The following is a 22952-nucleotide window of genomic DNA, read 5'->3' as shown; positions in this document are numbered from 1 at the left end:
TATATATAATACATCTTTTTTACTTTATATATTAAAATGCATTTAAACCAGGGATGCTCATTTTGGTAAATTTCCAGACCGACAAACGTCGCTAATTATCTGAACATTAACCATTAACTGATAAGATTAGATTATTAAATTAGTATTAAACAAATAATATAATGGTTGAGAGTCTGTGACCCATTACAAATAGCCTACAAAAATATGTATTTTTTCACGGGTTTATTTTAACGTGTGTAAACAGTAGGATACAGAACAGAGCAACAACATAACCTCAATTCACACATAGTCAAATTATCACGCACCTGCAGCGCTTCTGAGATCAAAGAAAAACCTAATAAAATAATATAAATAAAAATAACAAAATAAATAGGTCTACACTAAATATTTTTCACTTAAATAATTAACAAATTAAGATGACAAAACAAAAACACACACTGAATCCTTCTATGCGCTTTGAAGTACCGCATGTTTTTTCATCAGACATTAAAATAAATAGCAGGCCTACCTCAGTGCACAACTTGTCTAGTTTTTATTTTAAAAAATTAAGATGTCGACGCTGTGTGGCATAGTGTGGAGCGCAGCCTGTCCCACAGCAGAAAACACCGGTTTCTGCAGTGTTGAGCACTGTAGCCAATCACATACATATCTGTTGATTTCATGAACGCAGTGGCCAATCAGCGGCGTTTAAGTTAGGATCCACTCACCACTCATAAAGCAGGAGTTTTGTTCAGTTTTGCTCACGCTCGCGAATCCTCTCATTAGAACAAACAAAATGTACACACAATGTAAATAAGAGATTAATTGTGCAGTAGTGTAGAGCTTCACTGAATATAAAGGAACTTTGTGAGATCGCGACGAACTGAGATGAGTGACAGCTTTTTAATAATTATAAGGGGGAGCGCTCTTTGCAAGCTTTCTAGGCTATAACCCATTCAGAATTTGACTCACAGATTCACTCTCTGATAATCATTTATCCAATATTGCCTTTTGCCATTGTGTTACCTTTACTACTTCAGTTAAGTGAAAGTGGAGCAGGTGCTTACGCAGCGAAATATTTTTGTAGGCACGTGTGGTTGCACATATTGACATGACCCCGCAAGTTAAAAAATATGTATAAAATATTTTTCTTTAACAATGCAGCAAACTTAAAAACTTTTATACCGTTTAACTGATAGTATTAATCTGTCAAAATTCTTACTTTCGCTTAATGGTTAAAAGGTCAATATGAGCATCCCTAATTTAAACATTTTATACTTTAAAAATGCAATTTTCATATATTATATATTTAAACATATTAGCATTAATATATTTCATTTAGGTTGATTTAAATATTAATTACTGACCTTTTTCCTCTAATATATATTACAAATGACATTGATACAGAAACGAGAATCACCACCAATTATACTATGAATTTCAATACATAAAAAGTCCTTAAATACCATGAAAATAATGTTACAATGAAAATAATTTAATGGCCAATACAAGACTTTTTTTTGCTTTATACAAAATACAAGACTTTTTTCTTTTGATTTTGGGATGAAATGTAATATATGTTTGTGCGTGCAACGTACCGTTAAGGTGTAGTTGGTCTGTATCTCTCGGTCCACTGGTTTCAGCAGAGTAAGGTAGCGTGTGATGCCAGTAGACGTGATGGAGAAGATGGAGGTGTGGTCATTCAGAGTGATCTTCAGCTGAGGATCTTTTGTCTTCACAAAACAAACAATGATGAGAGGTCAAATGCAGCATTACCACACATTAATATGAGCATGACACACCGTCCACACAAACCTCATGCAGTCACGCAATCCTCAGGTTGCATAAACACGCAAGAGTCACTCGACCACCTTATTCACTCTAACATGCAAGAGCCTCAACAGAAATACAACAGCTTTAACTGCTTGTTTGAAAGTCCAGAGAATTCAAAAGTCAAAATGTAATGTATAAATCTAGAGAGAAAATGAAGTACATGCACATTTTAAACTGACAAAACTGCTGTGTCATTAAAATTGATCATATGTCAATACAAGCTGTTTTTCTGCAAACCACCTGCATTAGTTTGTCTATTGATTTATCTCATCTATTCAGTCTATGACTTATTAATTCAGTCATAGACAGAGAGCGCGAGAGAGAGAGAGAGAGAGAGAGAGAGAGAGAGAGATGTATATAAAATATGTTTATGCATACAAAATTATAAATTATTATATACATATTATTTATTTATGTATTTATTGTTTGTTTGTTTGACTGTTTGCTTTTTAAAATACATTTTTGAAATAAGATTCCACTTATGTAAATCTGGTACTTTTATCACACAAATAATTTTTCAAGAGTATAATTTTACTAGCAAGTTTTAATTGTATTTTTGGTAACACTTTATTTTAAGGTGTCCGTTTTACACGTTACATGTACTTACTATTATAATAACAATTAATTATGCATAATTACATGCAAGTAACCCTAAGCCAAACCCAAATCCTAACCCTAACCATATAATAAGTACATGTAGTTAAATAATATTACTCAGTACTTATATGTATAATTACACTGTAACAAGGACACCTTAAAATAAAGTGTAACCGCATTTTTTTTATTCAATTAAAGACTCATTAAAATCTAAATAATTCATGTTTTGCATAGTTACACTATGTACAACCCAGGATAACATTGGGTAACATTTGTATATACAATTTACAATCTCTCTTTTGCAGGAAAACTATAAATATAAAGTTAACTCATATAATGTTAATGCTGCATTTTTGTGAAGTCAAATGCTATTTAGAATGAAAATGTCTGCCTCATTACCACCTATTTTAACTAGCAACAAAGTGTAACAAGCAATGGCTTACAGCTGTGACAAATTAAAGCCTATTGGCTAAAAAGAGACAAACTATTCAAAAATGTCCAGCTTCCTGTATTAATAGGAAACACAGCATCAAAGGAAAGAACACTGCATTTGTCAAACCATTATATTATAAATACAAAATAAAAGAAAACAAAACAAAAGAGGGCACACATCACGTCACTCGGGTACCTACTGGTGTGGCCCCTGGCAGCAGCTACAATATAAAACATATGGAGAGACTGAAACCATCTGTGATTTATGTATCTTTGCATTCCCAAGACAGCAACATTGTGAAAATGTCCTGGCACTTTTCATGAGAACATCTCACCTCTTCTATGTCGTTGTCCAGTGCGATGATGCCCAGCGGGGCCGTGAGGTTGGTGCTCCCTGAGATGGTGGTGCCAACCGAGGCAGACTCACTGATGAAGCCCTGGTACGAGGAGCGCTGGAAATATGGCGCCTGATTGTTCTCATCCAGAATTTCAATCTGCAGGTTAGCGTATGCAGGAAGAGGGTGACTGTTATCCTGCTCGGCCTGTTCACAAACAAACAATATAAACTCTCAAATTTCTCTAAAAAGAAAAGTTTAAGGTTGTTGTCATATGGTTGAATGTAGCTTGACACACTTTCAATTTGAAAACAAACTATAATCTGCTGGTTTTCCGTACAAACATTACAATGCTGATGACATTATAGTGGTAATGAATGATTACCAGATTCAAATAACACTATTTACATGGTATTCTTTTGTAACTTGAAGTACCATGGTATTACCATAATTCACACCACGCTACCTTGATCGAAAAAGACATTACCAAGCTTCAATTTCCCAAAAAATTTTATAAAATTACAAAAAATAAAAAAATGTTATTGTCATTTTATCATACTTTTTATTTGTCTATATATTTTTCATTTCAGCTTGAGTTATTTTAGTACATTTAAATAATATAAAATGTTGCCTTGATATTTGCTGTTCTGTTGTAAATAAATCTTAACCAATGATTACTAATTGCTTCTACTTCCGGAAGGCCAAATAAGGTGCTTTTGCTTTAGCACTGAAATACACAGCGTCTCCCTGACATGGCTGCATCAACACTACTGCTGTTCCTGAAACCACGCCTTCTTTCCTTGCGTGCACATTTGGGCGGCATTATGCTAATATTTCCACATCGTGACGTAGACATGTGGGGGCGTGTTAGAACGAGCCGTTTTAGGAGGGCGTGGTTGACTCTTAACTTTTATAAAGAATATCTCTTTGGATTTGAGACTTTAGTCGTTGCAACTTTACAGATCTTCTTTATGCACCAAGAGCTTGTAACACTCCAAAGAGAAAGGAAAACTTGAAATCGCATCTTATGACCCCTTTAATATATTATTCAAAATTCATGGACCTAAAACGGCTCAAAATTGGTCTTTGTTTATTGAAGAGGAATATGTGGATACATCTCCCTGAATATTTTCATTTCCGTTATGAGCCCGTCTATCACTGATTTCATTAAGAATCCATGAAAGACTGCAGCTCAGTAACTCAAAAGCCAATTCACACATTTGAAACACACTAATTCAGACATCTGACAATGTTGACAGCGGCAATATTTTGTTTGTTATTTGGTCTCGAATTTCAGCAAGCTTGAAGCGAACTGAGAATAGCATATCGTTCTTTGCTATTATGAAACAACGAAATCATAACAGCAAACACAGTCATGCATCGTTTCTCAGAGGAAACATTTAAATTACCCCTGCTGTTACACTGTTGTGCTACCCAAATCTATGACAGAGCAGAATAATTTCACACCAGCGCTCGCTTCCTTTTTTCAATTTCTCCCTCTGCTCTCGCTCTTCCAGCTCATTTCAATTAAAAGATACAACATGTTTAATGTAATTAAATATACAAAGCTCTATTCCAAAAGCTAGTGAGCTGCCTCGCTGTCTACCACCTACAAAGGCAGCATCCTAACTGAAATGGAACGCTCTACATACAGTACGCAGAAACTGTGAGGCATACAAATAGCGCTCTTTGCACAAAGCTCATGGGGAACCAGAATGATTGATCGATTTCAGTGCTAAACTAATGATGTGATAAAAGCATAAAAATATATAGCACATACAAAAACTGGGTAAAATAGTATATTTTTAATTAGACAGAACTACACTACTGTTCAAATTTTGGGGTTGGAAAGATGTTTTCAACAGAAGTCTCATGCTTACCAGTGCTGCATTTATTTTGTCAAAAATACAGTAAAAATGTGAACTATTATTACAATTCAAAACAGCTGTTTTCTATTTCAAAATATTTTAAAATGTAATTTATTACTGTGATGGAAAGGCTGATTTTTCAGCAGCCATTACTCCAGTCTTCAATGTCACATGATCTTTCTGAAATGTTGAAAACAATTGTGCTGCTTAATATTGCTGTGGAAACCATTATACATTTTTAAAAGAACAGCATTATAAAATGCTGAAATATCATTTTGAAACATTATAAATGCCTTTACTCTCACTTTTGATCAATTTAATGCATTCTTGCTCATTTCTTAAAAAAATATCTAACTTTTGAACAGTATGTATGTTTTGTTAATATTTTTAGTACTGAATGAATTATAATGATAGAGCATTTCACTTTCTTTCTTTGTAAGTTTGTCACAAATGCACTGTGGAACTGCATTTTCCACAAAAGTATATATGCAATGATGCCTTGCAATAATTTTTAAAATAATTATACTGTGTACCTTTTATGGCATCCTTTGCATCAAGACAGCGAATGCAATGCTTTAAAATGCTTCCTAAATAGACAGCTCACTAGGTTTTTAAACAGAACCATAGTGATAGCGTGTACATACAGACAGTGTGTTCAATTGCTGATACTATTGCTACAATATGAAGAGAATATTTCCAGAAATATACTGCGGTTAATACCGGGTGTTTGTCTGGTCGTAAAACATTCAACCAGCAATTCTGTAAAAATGATGATACTCTTATTGATGCTTAAATATAAACGCCTCTGGAGGTGCTGAGCAGGGCGTTAGATGAACCACTCCTATCTTCACAGCTATCTGTAGAAGACAACCTGATGATGATATAATGACCTTAATGACAAGATTGAAGCGCTGGTACAGCTCTCTGTCCACAGGCTTCAGCAGCCGCAGCTCACCCGTGCTCCTGTTGAGTGAGAAGAATTCTGGATATGTAGTAGGTTGACCTGAAACGCAGTACAGAGAGAGACACAAAACTTGAGCTATTATCTGATTCATGCCATTATTTATACTAAGCTATTGAATACATAGAAAGGAAATTTCCTATTTCCTATCTGAACTTATGCAGTCTGCTGTTTTAAAGACAGAACAACAACAGCACATCCTATTAAACCCTAATAACACATTTATTAAAGAACTGAGTTTCTCTTTCAAATGTATGGAAACATTAGTTAAGAGTGCAGTTATGTATATTGTGTATTGTGTATAATACTTGAATTGAAGTACCTACCAACCAGTATGAAGTACAGGATTCCGGGTCTGTCTGAGGGCGGCTGGATGTTTCTGTCCTGGTCAATGGCTCGAATGGGAGGTGTCACATTCAGAGGGTTCAGTTTACTCTGGAAAAAAAGGAGACAGGAATAAATGACTATGGGGGTAAAAAAAGAAATCAGAGTTGGCTAAATGATTTCAGTATCTTTTTATATCTATGGTTTCACCCTAGTCTGGACTCAAACATTTCTCATCAAATTCTTCCAAGACCAAATAATCTGAACAATGCCATCCACATCATTTTATATCTCGTTAACACTTTACAATAAGGTCTAATTTGTTCATTTTAGTTCATGCATTAAAAAAATAATTAACCCGAAAATGAAAATTTGCTGATAATTTATTCTCCCTCAGGCCATCCAAGATGTAGATGAGTTTGTTTCTTCATTGGAACAGTAATGGAGAAATTAAACATCACTTTTTCACCAATGGATCCTCTGCAGTGAATGGGTGGGTGCCGTCAGAATGAAAGTCCAAACATCTGATAAAAACATCACAATAATCCACAAGTAATACACACCACTCCAGTCCATCAGTTAAGGGAGTTTTAACTTTAAACCATTACTTCTGGCCATAGTTCATAAAAACACAGTGGAAAAAGTCCATCCTCCCATGTTGTCCTCTTACATCCAAATCCACCAACATATTTTTTTGAACTGTTTTCTCTTATAAATGATTGATCTATGCATATTTCTCTCCTAATTCAGATGGCATGACTTTTGCACTGGAGAAAGCAATATTTTGGATAGAAGACTCATATTTCAGCTGGAGGCAACATTTTGAAGTTAAAATGCCTCGATGGATTTTTTTTCTTACAACCACGCAGCTTTTTACTTCACAAGACATTATTTGATGGACTGGAGTCATGTGGATTGTTTGTGGATTATTGTGATGTGTTTATCATCTGTTTGGACTCTCATTCTGACGGCACCCATTCACTGCAGAGGATCCACTGGTGAGCAAGTGATGTAATGCTACATTAGTCCAAATCTGTTCTGATGAAGAAACAAACTCATCTCCATCTTGGATGGCCTGAGGCTGATTACATTTTCAGCAAATTTTCATTTTTGGGTGAACTATTCCTTTAACTAACATTAAGTAACAATGAGCAACACATTTGTTACAGTATTTATTCATCTTTGTTAACACAAGTTTAGCTGTTCACTGTTAGTTCATATTAGCTCAGGTCCATTAAATAATATGAACAGATAGTACAACGTTGTGTCTACTTTTATTTCTCCAAATTGTAGGAGAAACATCTGAAACAAAGCTGATACATAAAACATTTTGAGATCTCCATTAAGTCTCAAGCTATGAAAGAGCATCCACTGAGGTACAACGTTTTCCTCTGGGCTAAAAGCAAAGCTCTTGGGACACTTGATTGTATGAATCATGTGCTCTACAGATGAGTGTGCATTTCGTGCAGACAAATACGGCCTCTAACAGATATGATAATAAGAAGCATCTCCTTTGCGATGGGTGCTTCATTAAAATGGCAGCGTAAATACAGGAGCTCAATGTTAAATATGTCAGCACAGTAAATTAGAATTCTTGCCCACCTGAGACGTTTAAAACTACCCATAATCCCCCCTCCAGCAGGCATTAGGCCGATTAATCTGTGCCTAGAGACAGGAAAAAGACTCGAATCATATCCCAGCTCTAATTGTGAAATATGTGACCTCATTAATTACCACTATTCCTGCCAAAGGAAATGAGAGAGAATCTATGTTGGGAATGGAATTGTAGCATAATGCTCACTGCATACTGCACAGCACATTTAAAACTCCCCATAACCCCCCCTCCAGCAGGCATTAGGCCGATTAATCTGTGCCTAGAGACAGGAAAAAGACTCGAATCATATCCCAGCTCTAATTGTGAAATATGTGACCTCATTAATTACCACTATTCCTGCCAAAGGAAATGAGAGAGAATCTATGTTGGGAATGGAATTGTAGCATAATGCTCACTGCATACTGCACAGCACACATTGACTACTGGCCAGTATTATTTTAAAATAGTATCTGAAAAAGAATGCATTATGCATTGATACAGGATGTGTTTACAATAACTTATTAAAATATTACTCTTGAAATCCCTGCAGTACCATGTGTAGCATGTGAATTTTCAGTTTGTACTGTATAAAAAGATAGATGAAAGCCACGGTTGAAATAAACATGCAAGGTAATGAGTTTATGTGACAATATGTATCATAAAACTTTTAAAATATTTTCATAATGCACCCACTCAAAACATAGTTATTTCAAATAGTAGTATGCTATATTTCTGTCACATGACCCCATTATCATTATGTTTAATTTAGTTAACGAGATGAGTTATCATCTCAAACAAACAAATAAATAAAGATACACTACAATTAAAGTTTGTGGTCAGTAAGATTATTATTATTATTATTATTTTGAGAACTTAATAAGAAATTATTACTTAATTATTATTAAGCAAGGACACATTAAATTGATCAGAAATGACAGTTTTTTTTAATATATATATTTCTATTTCAAATAAATACGGTTCTGTTCTTTAGAGTTCTTTAGAACATCAAAGAATCCTGAAAAAAAGTATCACAGCTTCCACATAAATATTAAGCAGCACAACTGTTTTCATCATTGATAATAATAAGAAATGTTTCTTGATCATGGATCATGTGACATTGAAGACTGGAGTAATGATGCTGAAAATTCAGCTTTGCATCACAGGATTAAATTAAATGTTAATATATATTAAAATACAAAACAGTTATTTTAAATTGCAATAATATTTCACAATATTATTGTTTTTACTTGTTTGTTTTTATCTTTTGATCAACTAAATGCAGCCTTGATGAGAATTTAAAGAATTTTTTTATTTGCTTTCTCAAAATCCAATTTAACTTAACTTTTGATAGATTACATAATAATAATAATAATAATAATGATAATAGTAATAATTAAAGATTTGTTTTCATATTTTTTCATAGTATTTTATGTTTGCACAGAAAATGTGGATATGCATTATTCATACTACACAGGCCTACTGCAGAAATAGTAGTGTGCTACTCCAAACACAGCCACTGTTCTGTTGAATGTAAGAATGAATGTAAAATGTAAAATGGATTTCCTCACAAACTAATCCTTTATAATTTTCAAGATAATCAGAGAACACCAGGAAACGCAAAAAGATATTGTCTCTGTGAAAATACATAAATTACAGCAGGCAGAATGCAAAAAGAAAAGTGAAACCGCTCAAAATGAAGCAAATCTGCAGCACATTTATTCAGTGCATAAATTGGCAGCCGATGGGAGTGCAGCGTTTGCAGTGGAATTTTTTTTAGGATAAATTACGGCAGTCCCCCCTGAGCAAAGATCAGCCGTGGCTGTATGTGCTGGACTCTCTCTTTTTTTCTCCATGTGGTTTGGTTCCATAATGATCCATCTCCTCAAAGGTCTGCCCACCCAAACACACCTCAACTGGGGTATGATTTCATCAAAGCTTCACGTCTTGGCTTTGATGGGTGGTGAACCCTGTGGTTTTATTGAGGGTCTCGTCTCGCTTTGTCTCTACTCCCTGTCCCTGATCTCATTCAATCTGTACCAGCTAACTTTCATCAGCCACATCTTTTTCTGATCTAAATCCCTCGTTTCTTGCCCTTCCTGCCCCTGCTGTATGAGTCTCATATTTAGCCAAGCACAGGTCAGTAGAGCAACGCATGTGATGGGAAATATGACAGGACTGACATTTAACCGGTGTAGGGTCAACAAATCACCAACAACACAATGACACAATTACTGAGCTTTACACATGAGCTTGTCCATACAACGTCCAGTGAAGACATCAAAATGTCCTTCAAGTGTCCACAAACAAGACATGAATATTACAAATGTAACAAAATGTTACATTATAAAAATTACTGGAGTCTCTAAAAAACTCTCAATTGCTGAATTCTGCAGTCAAACATGCTTATATAACATAAATGTATAATTTTTTATACCATTCACCATTTATAATTTTATTTTATACCATTCACAAGTTTAAGGTAAGCATTTTTTTTCTAAAAAAGGGTATATTAAATTGATCAATAGTGACAGTAAAGACATCTATTATGTTACAAAAAATTATTTTTTCGAATAAATGCTGTTCTTTTAAAGTAAAAAATGATGCTCAGTTTGCACAAAAATATTAATGTTTCTTGAGTAACAAATCAGCATATTAAAAAGATTTCTGAAGGATCATGTGACACTGAAAATTCAGCTTTGAAATCAAATTACATTTTAAAATATTATTTAAAAAAGTTATTTTAAATTACAATACTTTTTCACAATATAACTGTTTTTACTTTTTTTAATCAAACAAATACAACTTTTGTGGTCATAATTGACTTCTTTTCAAAAACATTACAAAATCTTACCGACCCCAAACTTTTGAACGGTAGCAAACAATCAATGAGTGGTCCATACACTCTAAAAAATGCTGGGTTGTTTCAACCCAACTTTGGGTCAAATATGGACTAACTCAACCGTTGGGTTACATTTTTTAATTACATTTTTAACCCTAAAGTTGGGTTAGTCCATTTTTGACCCAAGGTTGGATTGAAACAACCCAGCATTTTTTAGAGTGTAGGCTTGCTGTGTGTGGCTGAATTATTAATACACATACAGTGCATAGCTTTTTTTTTTCTTTATAGTTCAAGGCACAATGTCATGCACATACCCTGTTCTCAAGCACTCAAGTCTTTCTCTAAGAGAGCATCTATCCAGGGCTGCCCACTGCATAGCCTCAGGTCACCCTGTCCGGCTCAGTGGGTCACAGGTGAAGTGTTTCAGACAAGACATCTTCCTGCCTTTATACCTAGCTATGCCAGATGCTCAATACAGAATCATGGTTGCAGCTTGTGGCAAATAACAGGCTCTGACAACATCCTTACTCGATAATCCAGGTAAAAATTTAAGGTGGCAGCTGGTTTTAAATGGTTTCAAAATATCCAACTGGGACCAGCTAGAAACCATGATCATTAGATGGTCCAACAGTAGATCAACCTAGTAGATCAACCCTGGTCAAGTCTGTAAGAGCTGGTAGATCATAAAAAAAAGCTACCTGTTTCAAGATCCAGTTGGAAAATAAATGTATCAAGTGACTATTCAGCATTTAAAGACCTCTGAGGTTCTCTGCAAGTTCTTACCGGGTCAGTGAGCTCAGGAATGGCCAGACGGTATGTGATAGGGTTACAGTCCTGTGTGTTGCTGACCAGAACACATGGGAGGAACATGGGACCCAGATCATCTCCATCCGAAACATCCAGAGTTAGAGTAGTGGTTGCCGTGCGACGAGTTCCCGGATACGGAGCCCGGTCCTGGAAAAAAAGCTGCCATGTTACCATAGATACAGACCTTTAGATACTTTTAAGACCTTTAGATATTTTTTAATATTTAAACTTAATCAACTTGTCTTATTTTATTTATTTTTTGTTACATTTTGCCAGAACAAGCAAAAGGTGATTTTTATTTAGCTTTTAGTAAAAAAAAAAAAACTAAAATAAACATGCACAAATACATTTGTGTATATCATACTTTGAACTTCAGACCTTATAAAATTGATCTTCAATATTGTCATTGTACAATATTTAAATTTAATAGCACTGAATCCAGAACAACAGGTAGGAATCATAAAATGTAGTGTAATGTAAATCTCCAAACTTTAAGGAAAGGAAAGGACTTGTGGCCAAGTATGGTTAATTAATTATTGACTTAACGATTTCCAACAATCAGGGTCTAAATAAAATGTGCATTATTCATATCAAAGCCAACTCTGCTGTTCTGTATTTTTCCTTCAATAAGATTTCAGAGAGAAAGAGAAAACACAGTAACAAATCCATCCCCTCATCTTCCACATCCTGAAATTATTCAATTTTCTTCAAGGAGAGCTGAGCCTTGATGTAGACCATTTATTTGAACCATTTGGCTCTATGAAAACATGCTCATGGCCTCTGGGGTCTAGACACCCTCACAGGGATGCTGTTCTAGACAGGTTTGGAGCTAGTTGTGCATGCAGCTCATGTGAGGGTGGAGGGATGCATTTGGAAGTGAATCAGGATGCCGGTTATTCAGTGACAGATATAGGGAGGTGCCTGGAATTTTAAAAAGTGCATTGTGCAAACTGGCAACCTAACAGGCCCAGACCACTTGACCAAAAATTCAAGGTTATTTTTTTGTAATCTATAGTAAAGGTTACAGATTAAGCAGTCATTTAGCAGACATCTTTATCCAAAGTGACTCCCAGCTCATGGCTCACTCCTTACAGGGATCAGATCAGTAACCCTTTCATTACTAGCACAAGTGTATGACCATTTTAGGGTTGGTCTGACTTTAAAGCAATGTTGTGGGTTATAAACAAGTTAAGGTCTATAAACAACATCTAAACAACTTACTTTTAGCAGTGTTTCTAGGTGTACTTCTCGGTAGGTGATCTTATGTGTTATGCACAATAAACCATCAAAAGCAAACTCAAATATTCTCAAATGCACACATAAATGCAAAAACTTGCAAAACGTAATCTTGCAAGTACAAATTCAAATTCATAAACCCACAAATGCAAGCCTAAAAACTTTCACACATATACTTGCAAATACATATTCAAACCCATAAACTCACAAATACAAATTCAAACCAATTAACCCACAAATGCAACCTAACAAACTCCCAAAAGTAAACTTGCTAGAATAAAATCAAACTTATAAACTCATAAAATTAAAAACTTGGAAGTACACATTTGAACTCATACAGTAAACCCTCAAATGCAAACTCACAAACATGAACTCAAATGAACTCACATGAACAAAAAAATAATTTTTGTAGCTAAACAAATAAATAACACAAAAATCCAAATAAATACATAAATAAATAAAAAACAAAAACAAACTAACAAATAAATAAATAAGCACATTTTTACCAACAACATTTACCTGGGGTTACATGGTTAGTTAAGTGATTTTATTTCACACTAGTCTCATGATGAATATCTATAATGTTTAAGCTTTGTGGCTGTATTTTCAAAACCTTGTATTTAACATTTATCTCAGCGTTGGGCCTTGCCCAAAAGACATCAACAATCTTTTGTACTGTAAGTAGAGGTCGACCGATTGATCGGCCGGCCGATTAATCGGCCGATTTTTGGCATTTTTTAATTAATCGGCATCGGCCGATTGTGCTGCAAATTAGGCCGATTTATAGGCAGGCGCATCGGCGGGCAGCGTTGTTGCAGAACTCCCTCTGAGGCTGCGTGAGACGGAATAGCTCACACTCTGCAGGCGCGGCTTGTTCACACACAGCTTCAGTTAATGGCAGGGCAAAACAGACCGTTTAGAAAACGGAATTACGTTTTACTCTACTAGAATTGATGCCGGAAAGTTATCATATTCATAAGTGCAACAAGTCATTTGCATGTGAAAGTAGAAACACGTTCAATTCAGACGAAACTTCTGGGCTGATTATAACGTGCATGTTAACTTTCCTCATGAAATGTCTGTGTGGGTCCGACAATAGCATCCACAATCTCATCGCTCGTGGCCAGCGCACTCTTAAGCAGTTATGAGCAGCAGGCTGTGTAATATGTGTGAAATCTTTTATTTTTGTTATCACTATGGCCATTTGACTTATAGCAGTGTCCAGTGTTTCCTATACATTGAGTTATTTGTGGCGGCTCGTCACAATATCAAAACTGACTGCCACAAATAGATTTTCTAAAAGGCTTATACTTCGTTGAATAAAATGAGCGCTTCACGTTTAAAAATTAAAATGCAGCACGGGTGTTTTTATATGAATGTATCTTTGAATAGAACCGACTGTCTTCAGAAAAGCTTCGATGTCATTTTCATTTTGTCTTTCCTGTAATGCCTGATAAAGTAGCGTTTGTGAGCGGAGCGCTGATTTGATTACAGCCGTTACCGGGGAAACCACTATATCTCCAGCTCCCAAAGCACCTCCTGCTGGCAGAGAATTAATTTGCAGTCTGTGGGAAACACTGGTGTCTGTCAGCAAACATAAACAAAAAGCATGCTTCAGAACTGTTTTGAGAAGGTGCTTAAGTTTTGAGCCATGTATTATTACACTAAATTGGGCTACTACTACTATTACTATCTTGTACCCTGCAATAATCATTGGCTCAAACTCACTTTTATGAGATGAATGAAAAAAAAATAAGAAAATCGGCATCATATATCGGCCATCGGCTGCCCTGATTTCTAAATATCGGCATCGGCCAGTGAAAAACCCATATCGGTCGACCTCTAGTGCGTTATTGCAAACATAATTTTCAAGGTTATCTGTGGTAATCAACAACATGCCACTATAGCTTAAGTTGTATTTACCCTGAAACACTCCTCTTTAATGTATTAAAGAGTAAAGGAACAACATCGTATGATAGTGAAGGATATCTTACATTGGCCTGGACTATAATTAGATAGCGAGTTCTCTCCTCATAGTTCAGCCGCTCTGCCAAAACAATGTTACCAGACAGAGTCCCAGCAACACGCACAGTCCTGTTTGACATCTGAGACAGAGAAACAGAGAAAGATTGCACTGTTTTAAATAAAACATTGCAGTTTGCAAGTTCACCCATAAAGTCACTGCTTTAAATTAATCATTAATTACAATGAAGAACTTGAGTGTAACTGCAGAAGGTCTGTTTGATCGGATGAAGTACCGGGTCATTTGGGTTGTACTGAATGGCATATTCGATCTGTCCGTTTGGTCCATCATCGATGTCCATGGCTCCATTGTTTCCTGAGAAGCCGGTGAAGATGGTGGTACCGACGGGAGAGAGCTGGAGAGATATCATTAAAAAACACATGAAACAAACATCAGACACTGGCTATATGCTTGTGTAACAACACAGCAACTCTGACAAGCCTCAGATGTGACCCGTCTGACCCAGATAATGTGTATGTGTGAGTTTGTGTGTTCCTTCTGGAACCCCTTAGAAGACAGACTAGACAGGGACAGAAGAGGAAGAAAGAAAATACAAAGAAAAAGACAAGGAGATCAAAACAAAGAGAAGACAACAAAAACCTAAAATCAAAATGGAAGGAGAGAGAGAGAGCAAAACCTGCACATATGCCTGCACACAAATACACACGACTGATATTATAATAACAGGTTATCTGCTATCTACCATCTGCTATCTTTTTCTGAAAAGCAAATTGATTTATAACATATTAAGCCTACTGTGCTATATTAATGAATTTCCCTTTCTTATTTCATAGAAGGTCTCATTAAACAATTGTAGGATATTATATTTTAGCCAATTCATTTTTGAATATTATCTTTTTATATTATTTCAATTTGTCAAATGTATTTTACAATAAATAGTTTGTATTGTTTGTAATTGTATTTTTTTGCTATTTCTAGCAATAAAAATATATTTAATATTTTTTAAATATGAAATATATTAATTTTAAATATTAAAAATATATGTTACTTATATATATACAGTGGGTACGGAAAGTATTCAGACCCCCTTAAATTTTTCACTCTTTGTTATATTGCAGCCATTTGCTAAAATCATTTAAGTTAATTTTTTTTCCTCATTAATGTACACACAGCACCCCATATTGACAGAAAAACACAGAATTGTTGACATTTTTGCAGATTTATTAAAAAAGAAAAACTGAAATATCAAATGGTCCTAAGTATTCAGACCCTTTGCCCAGTATTTAGTAGAAGCACCCTTTTGATCTAATACAGCCATGAGTCTTATTGGGAAAGATGCTAACTTAAATTATTTTAGCAAATGGCTGCAATATAACAAAGAGTGAAAAATTTAAGGGGGTCTGAATACTTTCCGTACCCACTGTATATATATATATATATATATAGGCCTATTTAAAAGTATACTTTCATGCTCCTAGAGACTTTCAAAATTATAAGTGAAAATACTGATAAGATGTTTCATACTAAAACAGTTTTAAACCATAATTTGTTTTTCTATAAAGCCATACTCAGCCATTTGAAAGTCTTTCTGTTGTGACCACAATTGTACAATGTACCTTCAATTTGCTCTCTGCTAGAGAACATCAAAAACACACTGAGGCTGAGCCAATGTTAAAGCATGGTACACTGAATCACTGAAGACACAGTTTCAGACTCTTTCCCACATTGGACATGAAGCCAAAATAATTTTTGGAAACCAACCTGACAATCTAACCTGATAACAGCATTTTTGACTTCAAGGAGAGGACAGAGATTGACAAGCATAAAGAAGCCAAGCTTTTACACACCCAACACGTACACACTCTCAGAAGATACTCAGACGTACTCCAAATAAATGAAAGCCATTAAGTTTAAAAATAGTCCTCATACCTGAACTTGTGGAGAGAAGGGTCAAGGGTGTGTGTGCCTGCATAATTTTAAGTATAATTTTGAGCCGATGCCAAAACGGGATGGTTTTAGATCTGAATAACTGATGGAGCATGCCAACAGACTATACAACGATGTCATGTGACTATACAATGTGTCCGCTTCACTCTCTACTCTCTTTTCATTCGTGAGTGCAGTTTTCTTCCCCGTGTTGATGTATTTCTTGTTGAAACAGGAAGTTGTGTTGGGACATATCAAAGAGCTCAAGCCTTTTTTAATAACGAGTATGAATTAGTTTGTCACAGCAATGAGCCTTGATTTGCTACTTGATATTGCTTATCAGTGCTATGTGAATAAACCCTAAAAACCACAAAACTCACATTCTGATTTAATTTGAATATTTTACATTTTGGAGTATGGTAAGATTTTTTTGTTTATTATTTTCAATGTTGAAAATAGTTGTGACACTTCCAGGATTCTTTGATGAGTAGAAAGTTCTAAAGAACAGCCTTTATTTGAAAAATAAATCTCTTATAATGTTATAAATGTCTGTACTGTCACTTTGGATCAATTTAATGTGTCCTTGCTAAATACAAGTATACATTTTTATATATATATATATATTTAAAAAAAAAAAACTTACTGACCCCAAATTTTGATTGGTAGTTTTTGTTAGTTCGTTTGTGATGATAACACATATCTCTCACTAAATTAAACATCAAACATAATTAAACATAATAATGCATCATTGCTGAATAAAAGCATTAATTTCTTTAATAAGAATAATAATAAAATAATAATAACAATAATATTAATATTAATAATATTTTAAAAATGTTACTGACTCCAAAAGTTTGAACTTTCAAAACTGTTTTTGTACTTCCTTACTGGTTCATTCGTCACATTGCATTGTCAGATATAATGCCCACCTCAATGCTCTGTTGTACTGCACATTTTGTCTATATAGAAAATTAGCATACTATGCACATTCAAATGAAACTGAATTGACAGAGACAGAGACAGAAAGTAAATGAGGCAGTGCATAAGTGATCAGGCCTCACCTCATTAACTGATACATAGTAACGAGGCTGCTGGAAACGAGGTGTGTTGTCATTTCTGTCCCTCACCACTATCCGTACTTCATGCAGAATAACTGTTCCCACCAGCTCATTGGTGCACTGAATCTGAACCACGATGGTGGTGATGTAACTGGGTGGCTGGAAGAAAGCACATATACAGCGGTTTATAGAACATAAAGAAAACATACTTTCATACAACAAAAATAACGGTAGATTACTGCATTAGTTCAAAGCAAACCATGAATCATAAAACAAGGCCCCTGCAGATGAGATGTGACAGCTGAAAACATACATTCATGACAACATTTATTCAAGGTTATATTGTCACGACCACGGTGTGTGGAGGAGCCCTTCCTGGGCTTAACGAGGAATCAGGAGCCCTTCCTGGGCTTAACGAGAAATAAGGAGCCCTTCCTGGGCTGAATTGGGGATCGTGAGCCATTCCTAGGCTCGACAGGGGGTCGAGAGCCATTCCGAGGCTCGACAGGTGATCGGGAGCCATTCCTAGGCTCGACAGGGGCTCGGGAGCCATTCCTAGGCTCGACAGGGGCTCGGGAGCCATTCCTAGGCTCGACAGGGGCTCGGGAGCCATTCCTAGGCTCGACAGGGGCTCGGGAGCCATTCCTAGGCTCGACAGGGGCTCGGGAGCCATTCCTAGGCTCGACAGGGGCTCGGGAGCCATTCCTAGGCTGCTCCCTCGTGGTGGGCACTGTCACCGGCTCTCGCACCTGGTCTGACAGGTTGGGCTCAACATCCGAGGCGATCCTCCGCTCAGTCGCTTGGCTTCACTCAGGCTCGCGGATCACAGCGGGAAATGGCTCTCCGTCATCGGTGGGCTCAGGCTTATGCTCCGTACCGCGGGGAGATGGTGGGCTGGGCTCAGGGTCCTGAGTGCACCTTCAGCACCCACTCGATGAAGGTGGCGAGGCTCTCTCTAGGACCATTCCCGGACAACTGCGCTTGGATGGTGGCGTTAAGTCCAACTTGATAGAATGTGCAGAGGCATACCCTTGTCCGGGTAGTGCGTGAGGTGAGCCAGGGACAGTGTAGACACAACCAGGCAGATACAGGAAGGAGAGACACACACACTCAGGGTAACATTCACAATAACCGACACTTACGCCTGTTTCACACATACTCCGTCTGCAGTGCGTGTGAGTTGCGGTTTTTTTTACGCACCCATGTTAACAGATTAGAGCTTTCACACTGCGCGCGGTTGCGGTCCGTCAGTGCATTCCTGGTGCGGTGCGTCTGCAGCAGTGCAGCGATCGTTTACGCACCGAGTCTATTTTTGCTGTGCTGCACGCGCTGAATTAAAGTGACAGCGCTTTGTTCGCGGTAAAAATGAACATGGATTGAGACTGAAATGTAGTAATTTCACAATAAATAGATATAAAAGAGGATCACAATGCTGAAAAAGCACTTTCAGTATAGGCTAACTACGTTTGGATTTGAAATCTAAATAATGAATAAATGTTGTGTTTGTGGTAAACAGCCGCGGATCAGGAGCGGACTGCAAGCTCGTCCTGTGTGAAAGCACAATGAGTCAGTGCTGCTTCTGCACCGCATACGTAACGCACACGGACCGCATACGCACTGCAGACGGAGTATGTGTGAAACAGGCGTAAGGCTCAGACAGACAGGAACTAATAAAGGGTGGACTATTAGTGGCAGACAGGTGAGCACAATGAGGGTAATTAACTAATGATTAGTACGGGCTAAACCAACAAAAGGGGAAGAAACCACACTAAACAGTCCACAGGGGCGTTACAGATATATGGTAATACTAACCATTTGTGATATTTTCAAACGCTATGGTTAGTGATCAATAACATTAGGGTGCCCAGCTGTAGCAAAGTGCATTAACAATACAGCCAATCAGCCTGGATGTGTGAATGCACAAGATTACATAACTTACGTAACAATGCAAACAGGATTAATGTCAATTCTGCTCATTCTCTTTTGGGTAAATAAGGTGTTTGGCCTCAAGTACTCTGAATAAAACAAACGGTGTAGCTGTTGAGTGAAGTGGCTGAATCCCACAAAGCCTCGTAAAGAGGACGAGGAGGAGGAGGATATGGCCTCTAATCACTATCCAATAGTGTCATAAAAGGCCTGTCACTAACACAATGCTTCTCAGACAAGCACACAGACACATGTGTGGGGCTAGCAAGCCTCTTTTTAGAAGATTGGTGTAATGTACAGACAGACAGTATAAGAGGGAGGAGATGAAGCACTTGTGGAAAAAGGAATTGGAGAAATCGCTATGCTCATATTGCGGCTGTGGGAGTGAAATCTCCTGCCTTTTGATGGAAGACTTGGCTGTTCTTGTACTGTAGAGCAGTCCATTGCACTTTGAGAGCACAGTCGAATACATCCAAAAACATTATTAAAAAATATCTTAATAAAGATAAAGTCAAAGACAATCTTATTTACTTACATTATATGAATCTGAAATGACTGTAAATGCTTTATATAAAAATGTTTTGGTCTTGTTTTCTGGTAAAAACAATACCAACAACAACAAAATCAATAATAACAAACAACAACAATAACAATAGAAAGGATAATTACTGTCTGACTGATTAATTAATAATTATAATTAACACTATGTCTACATATCTGTTAAATACAATACATTTATTTGATATACTAAAACAAACAAACAACAAAAAAAAATCTTTAAGAAATATTCTCTGAAAAGTCGGCATGAAAATGAAGTTGAGATCATCTTTTCTTCCCTGTTGAGTGACAGGTTGTCCCACCTTCGCGGCGGTAAAAATGTTGTCAGAGAAAAGAGATGTCGTTGCAAGCCATTCTTTGATTAAAGATTATGAGGGTGCATGAAATTAAAAAAATTAATGATGTGCACGGATAAATCATTTATAATAAACACTGCAATATTCCATTAAGAATTGTCCATTTGGAATTCATGGCGACTTTAAAGGGGACATCGGATGCAAAATTCACTTTTACATGGTGTTTGCTAAAACTGTTTGTGATCCAGCTGCACCTCAAGAAGTCTCACACTTTATATTTTTTATGATTATTTGCAAATCGCCTTTCCTCTTCCACAGAAGAGAGGGAGAGCTCATTAGCATTTAAAGAGACATGCACTGAAACGAGTCGCTGTAAACAGAGCTGTTTTTGACAAGGTAAAAAGGGTGTTGTTTTTACACGATTTCATGAAGACCCTAAACAATCATAACAAATTGTGGAAAACATCCGATGTCCCCTTTAATATCTCATGCAATTTTGCATAAGTATGTACGTCTTGATTCGAGGATGTCAAAATATTTTATTGGAAAGATTAAAATACTGATTAAGAAAATGTTGCAGTTCTGTGTGGCTGCTATGATCTCATTACCGTGATGTGTGTTGTTTTGCTGCCAATCAGGACAGAATTTATTTTAGAGCTTTTGTTTGTCTTAGAGGCTTCAGGCAGACTGCCATATAAATATATATATCTATTTGTGCCAGCCAAAGGACAACAGTAGCAATATGTTATTTTTGACAGATTGTGTGTGTTTGTTTACTCACGTCTCGGTCCAGCACTCGTCCAGTGCTGTTGAGATACAGTCTCTGCAGCGCAGGGTCAAGGATAACCCAGTAATCATAGTTGTCCAGCAGCGTCAAGGAGATGGTTCTATCTGGATCCTGAGCGCGACCATTGATCTGCATGTTTTCCACAAGAACGGTACCTGACAGAAAGAGATTGGCAAGAAAAGCTTATGTTTCAAGGTACATGATGGGAGATTGACCACCTCATGTAATATAAAAGTTCAAGTAATAAATATGTATAATAATAATGATGATTTCCCCATGAATAAATAATAGTTGTAAATCCTCATTCTGTACATATTCATTTGCTTCCTCTCTTGGCTCATGTGTATGAGAAGCTGATTATGTAAGAATGTGAAGGTCATAATTTCAGCATGTGTTAATATATGGTTGGCTGAGTTCTCGCCTCTCCTCCAAGATAATTACACTTCATTTTATGCTTCAATATGTTACAAATTATTTCAAATCCTTGTGAATCCCTGCAGAAAAACACAAAATAATAAGTCCTAACAGAGCATGAACCACCATCCAGCGGTATTCAATTAACGTTCCATGAGGTCCAGGCTCTACATTTCCCTACCAGCAAAGGTCGAGACAATCATAACAACCATGTTTTTAAATCAAATGAACATTCCTAAAATATGTTTTTTCACTGGAATGGATAAAATTATTTAAGAGCCATTATCTGAGAAAACGTTCACCTGAGAGCCAGCTTAATCTAATATTTCTAAGGGGACTAATAGGAAAGACAGGGCTTAAGCACCATTAAATAAAGCCTGGAATCACTTATGATTCATTGTAAATGTTCAGGCTGGCAGCTGCATGACCTTGCAAAAAAAAGAAATAAGAAATCCTGAAAGTTGTTGAACTAGTCTCTCCAAGCACATAACCTGTACAACATAAAAATAATGAACTGACTTCTTCTCTAAAACAAATGCTGCATTACATAAAAAAAAAAATGCAAATGAAATGCTGAATCAAACCTGAAACCTTGCCATCGTCATGTCAGTTATATTAGTTTATTTAAACAATTTTCCATCAAGCAAGATTTGACCTTGTGACCTCGCGTGCTAAAAAGACGACTATTCCTCAGAGCCCCAAAATCTCACATTCACGTAGGGGGCTTGAGTCCCTTTAAGACTGAGATCCAAGAATCGCCCTTGGCACAAACAATATTATTCACCCAGAACTAGAATTCAGAAAGCTGGTCAGATTCTTTTCTCAAAGCTCCAGTGTGCATTCAACACGGAACAGTTTTCACATCCCATTAAACGCTTGATGTTCTTGTCCACTTAAAGTGCCAGCATGTATAGCTTTTGCCCTAATTGCAGCAAGCATTTGTTTTTTGAAGTGTATTAACTGTTAGTGCTGAATGATACAGTACATTCAAGAAACATGCAATTCTGTAAGACAATTATGCAACATTATAAACATAATGTGCTTTTTTGGCCATTAAGTTTCCTAAAGAGAATACCATTAAACTAATTTCATGATCCTTCATGGTCTTGCAGCTTGCTAATATGAAAGCATTAAAACAGATATTTTAATTGATGTTTCTTCATCACAACAGATTTGGAGAAATTTAGCATTACATCAC

At 36.3% G+C, this 22952-nt stretch overlaps 1 protein-coding gene across 1 annotated transcript in view; it reads right to left on the bottom strand.

Moving 5' to 3' along the window:
• Positions 1-22952, bottom strand: part of LOC107719223 (protocadherin-15-like) — a 217308-nt gene that overhangs the window by 122723 nt on the left and 71633 nt on the right. Inside the window, exons 5-13 of the mRNA XM_016526598.1 lie at positions 21335-21495; positions 17777-17932; positions 15064-15183; positions 14800-14910; positions 11546-11716; positions 6332-6440; positions 5935-6047; positions 3177-3383; positions 1578-1712 (exon numbers count right to left, since the gene is read on the bottom strand). Of these exons, the coding sequence (XP_016382084.1) occupies positions 1578-1712; positions 3177-3383; positions 5935-6047; positions 6332-6440; positions 11546-11716; positions 14800-14910; positions 15064-15183; positions 17777-17932; positions 21335-21495 (1283 nt within the window). The remainder of the gene's footprint in view (positions 1-1577; positions 1713-3176; positions 3384-5934; positions 6048-6331; positions 6441-11545; positions 11717-14799; positions 14911-15063; positions 15184-17776; positions 17933-21334; positions 21496-22952) is intronic.

Source organism: Sinocyclocheilus rhinocerous, unplaced genomic scaffold, assembly GCF_001515625.1.
Source record: "Sinocyclocheilus rhinocerous isolate Xijiao unplaced genomic scaffold, SAMN03320098_v1.1 scaffold513, whole genome shotgun sequence".
NCBI lineage: Eukaryota > Metazoa > Chordata > Actinopteri > Cypriniformes > Cyprinidae > Sinocyclocheilus > Sinocyclocheilus rhinocerous.
Note: the sequence above shows the minus strand (reverse complement) of the source record. Positions and strands in the feature narration are given on the sequence as shown.